At 53.1% G+C, this 6,057-nt stretch overlaps 2 protein-coding genes across 2 annotated transcripts; both read left to right on the forward strand.

Annotated features, from left to right (window-relative positions):
* Window positions 1-1,229: 1,229 nt before the first annotated feature.
* Window positions 1,230-3,639, forward strand: K437DRAFT_223303 (MFS general substrate transporter; the record flags this gene model as incomplete). The annotated part of the gene is made up of 11 exons (XM_013388294.1): window positions 1,230-1,402; window positions 1,482-1,611; window positions 1,687-1,960; window positions 2,036-2,232; window positions 2,305-2,396; window positions 2,468-2,704; window positions 2,798-2,862; window positions 2,947-2,968; window positions 3,042-3,163; window positions 3,227-3,284; window positions 3,360-3,639. The coding sequence occupies 11 exons, from the start codon at window positions 1,230-1,232 to the stop codon at window positions 3,637-3,639; spliced, it is 1,650 nt and encodes a 549-aa protein (XP_013243748.1).
* A 1,326-nt stretch (window positions 3,640-4,965) lies between these two features.
* On the forward strand, window positions 4,966-5,732 carry K437DRAFT_273800 (uncharacterized protein; the record flags this gene model as incomplete). Its single annotated transcript, XM_013388295.1, has 3 exons — window positions 4,966-5,142; window positions 5,246-5,433; window positions 5,527-5,732. The coding sequence occupies 3 exons, from the start codon at window positions 4,966-4,968 to the stop codon at window positions 5,591-5,593; spliced, it is 432 nt and encodes a 143-aa protein (XP_013243749.1). The 3' UTR covers window positions 5,594-5,732.
* Window positions 5,733-6,057: the final 325 nt, after the last annotated feature.

Consider the following 6,057-nt stretch of genomic DNA (forward strand, 5'->3'; position numbering starts at 1 on the left):
TTACTGTCGTGTCTGTCCAGAAAGTCGCACCTCCTGCTCCTGACACAATGTTTTCCGGAGGCCCCGACCTTTGCTCGAAAGTGAGCCACAGTGACATACTTCGCAATACATATTGCTTAATAGACAATGATTGCGCCCCCCTGTTCAGCGATGCTCCACGGGGCGGCATGACGACGTTGCTCTGCGGTACTGCAGGTTTTTTTCTCTGATTTGGGGGTTTTTTTTTTCGCACGCCGCACCCGGACGGTTGCCACGCTGCCAACGGCCTCTCTCTAGTGTGTGGCAAATGACGACCGTTGCAACGGGAGCCAATGAAGACATTATCCAGTATCGGAACAGGGGAGCTGTTTGGACATCTGTCTATGTACTTCGTATGACGAGGGCACTGCATGGGCTTCCCATCCTACCCGAGAACTTGGTGCTGTTCCTGTGATAACACTTCTTCGGCCGGCTTATCCTCTACACTAGTGTGCAAGCTGACCAAAGGATGGGATGATATTGGAGCCGTTTCTCAATTAACATGGGTACTCAATCCGCTGTCTCTCTGTACCATGGCTCGTTGAGGGTCAGGTAGGCGGAGTTGAATCAGCTCATCTACCGCAAGCTGGTTGGAGCTTTTCGGGTGACTCCCCATCAGGTAGGCGACCTCCATCGCATCATCTACTCCTCTCTTCTCCACCTCAACCATTGCATCCTGGCACACCTTCTCTGTGTCACTTTGGTACTGCCTTAAAGAGCACGTACGAAAAGTCCTTGCCTTACTTTTCACCTCCATCTTTTGCGTTCGGGCAGCCCTGTATAAAAGACGGCAGCAGCTGCACCTAAAAGTGGCGCTCTTGGTGTTTTCCCCTCTCCTCCTTCCCTCCTTCCCTCCTTCCCTCCTTCCCTCCTTCCCTCCTCCCCTCCTCCCCTCCTCCCCTCCCTTAACCATTTCTCTTCTTTCCAATAACCTTCCGGCAAAAGCTGAGCAAAGCTAGACACACCTCCACAAGATGGTAAGCGAGCACAAGAGAAAAAAAGGCGGCGAGATGCCTTCGGCCGCAACCGATGCCGAGCAAGCTGTACCGCAGCAAGCCTTCGACCCTTCGCCGAGTCCCGTGACAAAAACCGGGGGTGTCGACATATTTGATAGCAAGGCTGTCCCTGCCTCATTCTGCGACAATGCAAGGGCTGCATCGCCCTCCCGCACTTACTCCGACTCCTCTGCGACGCAGCACGACGGCGGAAATATGGACCTGCCGCCGAGCAAGGAGGCCGCCATTGAACAAGGTAAACTCTTCATCACTGAGGAGGACTGCTACCACGAGCTTGGATTCAGCTATCCCACTTGGAAAAAGTGGACCATCCTTACGGTGATATTCTTGGTGCAAGTCAGCATGAATTTTAATACGTCGCTTTTCAGGTGCGTGGTCCAATTGCTGTTGTTGTATCCACGACTCGATTCACTGATACATTTGCTTTTATGAAATCTCCTCGTTTAGTAACGGCTTGGATGGGATCTCTGCGGAGTTTAACGTCAGCTTGCAAGCTGCACGCTGTGGTGCCATGATTTTCCTTGTCCTATACGCCTTTGGATGTGAGCTGTGGGCTCCCTGGAGTGAAGAACTCGGAGTGAGTATGTCCGAATGCACAGATCCACGCCACGTACTGACCTGAGACATTTGAACGGTCATCTCTTTTCATCAGCGCTGGCCCATCCTCCAGCTGTCCCTGCTCCTCGTGAACATCTGGCAGCTTCCCGTCGCGCTCGCTCCCAACTTTACCTCGGTCATGGTTGGCCGTGCGCTTGGCGGCCTTTCGTCTGCCGGAGGATCAGTCACCCTCGGCATGATTGCTGACATGTGGGAGCCCGACGTGCAGCAGTACGCCGTCGCTTATGTCGTCTTCAGCAGTGTTGGTGGATCGGTCCTCGGCCCCATCGTCGGAGGCTTCGTCCAGGCCAATCTTCACTGGCGATGGAGTGAGCACTCCTTTATTGCTGAAAGTGTAGGAAGCTTGCAAGCTGACGCCTTGGTCACCTTCATCCACCGTCTAGCTATCTGGATCCAACTGATTTTCGGCGTCTTCGTCCAGGCTCTGCACTTTTTCTTTGTCCCAGAGACGCGTACCACCATCATTATGGACCGCATCGCCAAGAGACGCAGAAAAAATGGCGAAGAAATTTATGGTCCGAACGAGCTCGTTCCTCTGAGGGAAAGGCTTGATCCAAAAGAGATTTTGCGCACTTTTGCCGTGAGTTTTCTCAGCGGGAAAGTGCATATGAGTTGGGAGTTTGGGCTGACCATTCGATTTGCTCGACATAAGCGACCATTCATCATGTTCGTCCGAGAACCCATTGTTTTGACGTTGAGTCTGCTCTCGGGCTTTAGTGATGCCCTCATATTTTTGTTCATTCAGTAAGTAAATAAAGCTAAAGCCGCCTGAAACGAAGTGATTCCTGATCGGGCTAATCAATCTTTGATTATAGGTCCTTCGCCTTAGTCTACAAACAATGGAACTTTGGTCCAGTCGAAATTGGCCTTGCTTTCATTCCAATTGGCATCGGGTACCTCCTCGCATACCTTTCGTTCATCCCTGCCATTAAGAGAAACATTGCAGAGCGTAAAGCCAAACCGGATGATGAACGTGCTCAGTATGAGAGCCGCCTCTGGTGGTTGCTCTTCACTGCGCCCTGCCTTCCAATCGGCCTCGCCATTTTCGCTGGGTGAGTGGTTGTTCCCTTACAACGCCTTTTCCTCTTGCCCGTTTAGATAGTTGCTGATCGAAGCAATCGCCATCCACCAATTCTCCCTTGCAGCACTTGTGGTGGTCCTCCTGTTCACTGGATCGGGTCTATGATCGCTGCTGCTATCATCGGGATTGGTGAGTCGTTTCTATTGCGCCGACCGCGCGATCAGAGCTTCAAATCATGCTCATGACCATCACCTCTGTCCATCCCACATATAGCCAATTATTCGATTTATATGGCGTACGTGTCTGTGCCCTCTCTACACGTCGATAACTCGCAGTGCTGACTTTAAGAATTGATTTCACGTTGACAGCACCATTGATTTCATGCTCTGCGCGTACGGTCCTTACAGTAGTTCCGCCACGGGAGGCAACGGTTGGTCTCGTGACTTCCTCGCTGGCGTGCTCACCATTCCCGCCACGCCATTCTTTGAAAGTAGGTGTGACGCATAGCTAAATGATCCAGCCGCAGCTGACATTTCCATCAATCTCCTTACAGATACCGGTGAAAGACCTCTTCAATATGCATCTACCATCCTTTGCCTCATTTCCCTGCTGTAAGTTTCCAAAAGCTGCACCTCACACTTCCCTTCGTCGTTTTGTCGCTGACATATCCGCTCCGCTACCCGCAGCCTGGTCGTGGCAGTCTACGTCATCTACTGGAAAGGCCCTGCGCTGCGCAAGCGCTCTCCATTTGCGCAGAATCTTGCCTTGGGGCGCGCGCCCGAGAAGCAAAGTAATGAAAAGGGCCACGCTGGCACCAAGCTGCCGACCAACTCTCGCAGGAGCTCTTGTGCACGCTCTGATCAGGAATCCCGTGTGCGCCCCGGTATCGCGTCTCGACAGCAGAGCTTTGCTGCCAGCAGGGTCAGCAGCAGGGCGCTGAGTAGGCGCAACAGCGAAGAGGCCTGATGGGGAGCTCTTAATGCCAAAGTCATTGTTGTCTTTCTCTTAACGTCGCTGACTGCGGTTTCGTATTCGTCATCGAAAGTTTGCTTTAAATTCGTCTTCCATTCAATCATCTGTTGCATTCGTATTGAAACAATGTTTGTATCCAGTCTCTAGCCGAATCGCATGTCTTTAACCCACTCAGACCGCAATAATCCCCCCCCCCAACCCAATATGTGAGCCATTGGCTTCATAATTTGAAGCACCCTAAAGGGACCGAAAGTGGCTCGGGGTCTTTGTTGCAAGGTGGATCATCTTTTCTGGCAGGATAGCAAGAGTTGGCCATCTCAAGTGACGAGATTCATCAGCATTGGTGTATTCGCAGCCCCCTGAAACATGTGCGCAGAGTATCCGCCAGCATCTCAAAGGGTGTTTTGCTAAGCGGTCCATCTCAGTAAGTTGAGCGGGGACCCAAGCTCGCTGCTCGGGCGCCTCACTCTTTTTCATCCGCATCATTCGGCAGGCTCAAAGCTTCGATCACGAACCTCCTCGCGGATAACATCGACAAGTTCGCAGAACCGAGGGAGGTCGTTCTTAAATGCATCACTCAGGTAGAACAACTGCAGATATCCGAAAGCCCATTCGCAGACCATGAACCCACGTACGAGGGCATGAGCAATCCTTCCTTTTTCAATTCTGAATCCCATGTCCCCCGCATCCGACAAAATTTCTACCGGTGCCCAGGTTGATGCCGGCACCTTTGCTCCTTTTGCACGAGTCGTCCATGAGCACTACTCCCCATTGTCGACCGGGGTGCTTTCATAATTTAAATAGAAGGCGGCTGCTGTCATCAAGCCACGACTGCAAGATTCTTGGCTGCTCCTGGTGAATAATCGCAGCATTCGAGCCGGAGCTGACACGACGAAGATACATGTCGGCATATTTTGCAGACGAGGTAGTCGACGCTGATGCCGTCTTGACCCAGTAGATTCAACTCGTCATTGTGATCGCATGAACGGCCTGATGAAAGGCTGCTCACCGTGCATATCCTTCAGCCGGCTGTCGTCGTTAGACCTGATTCCAGTAGCAGCGACGGGGTACCTCTTACGCGATGCAGATTGCGACCACTTGCAGCGGTGTAAAACAATTAGTGATAGCCACACCCGCTCCTAGGGGGAATGTGTTCCATGGCATACACTTAAATAGCTCCCTTCTTCTATTTCTTCCTTCCCCTTTCCCTACTTTCCTCAGGTTGATCATCACCCACATCGCTCGCCTAACGCATTTCTCTTCACGGTACATTCGCTGGTCGAGTCGTCCATCCCTCTCCTGACGAGAGCAACGATCACAATGGAGCTCTCCCTCATCGCCACCATTGGCATCGCGCTCATCGCTGCGTCGGCCACGTCGTTGGCCGCGCCCGTGCCCGAGCGCATGAGCCGCCGCGCCCAGGGGTCCGGCAATGGTGGCAGTGTGCCCTTTGGCAACTTGGGGGGAGCGGCGAGCCACAGCAGTACGCCCGCCCTCGTGAAGCGAGACCAGGGCTCGTGCGCTCCCCCGCCATCCGCGCAGAAGAATCCAACGCCTTCCGGCGCGCAGGATCCCGCCGCCACCGCCGCCATCCGTGTAGACGAACACCGAAGCTAAGGCCGCCAAGAAAGAGGCTGACGAAGAAGCCGAGCGCGCCCGCAAGGCCAAGGTTGACCAGCCGAATATCGACTTGTTGCAACAGGCAAACGACGAGACTAAGGCCGAGAACAAAAAGTCTTTCGGCCTGGGAGTTGCAATACTCGGTGGCGGCGCGCTCGCTATGGCTGGGTGAGTCCATGCTGTCTGCTCCCTTTTTCCTCTTTTCTTGGGCGCTTGAAAAACCTTGGGCTGACGCAAATGACGGATGCATCCGCCGAGCAGCATCCAAGCGTACAACGCCCACATTAACACCAACCCGCCCTGGCCCTCGCCCCCGTCCTCGTCCTAGTCTTTCAACTCTACCGCATCGGGCTCGAGGGGCAAATGCAGCTTCATTGACCTGTACTACACCAACTAGGCGAGCAAAGTAAGGAGACCAAGGGAAGCGTCAACCGCCGTCAACGCTCCGCGAAGCCTGAGCATGAAAGGCGACACGCATCATTGGCAGGTAAAATGGTGGGGAAATGCATGGTCAAAGAGGAGGAAGGAAAGAAAGGAAAGACAGGAAAAATTCAAATTTAGCACGCTGGCTGTCGCCTGTAATCAGAATCATTGTCAAATATAAAATGAGAAGGCCGGTGGGGCGCTACAGGGCGCGACACGAGGGTTGAGAACGCCATGGATCACGTCACATCTCAGATACACCCATTAGCATGTTTTAGGGTTAGGGTTAGGGTTAGGGTTAGGGTTAGGGTTAGGGTTAGGGTTAGGGTTAGGGTTAGGGTTAGGGTTAGGGTTAGGGTTAGGGTTAGG

This window comes from Tilletiaria anomala (assembly GCF_000711695.1).
Source record: "Tilletiaria anomala UBC 951 chromosome Unknown K437scaffold_32, whole genome shotgun sequence".
Taxonomy (NCBI): Eukaryota; Fungi; Basidiomycota; class Exobasidiomycetes; order Georgefischeriales; family Tilletiariaceae; genus Tilletiaria; species Tilletiaria anomala.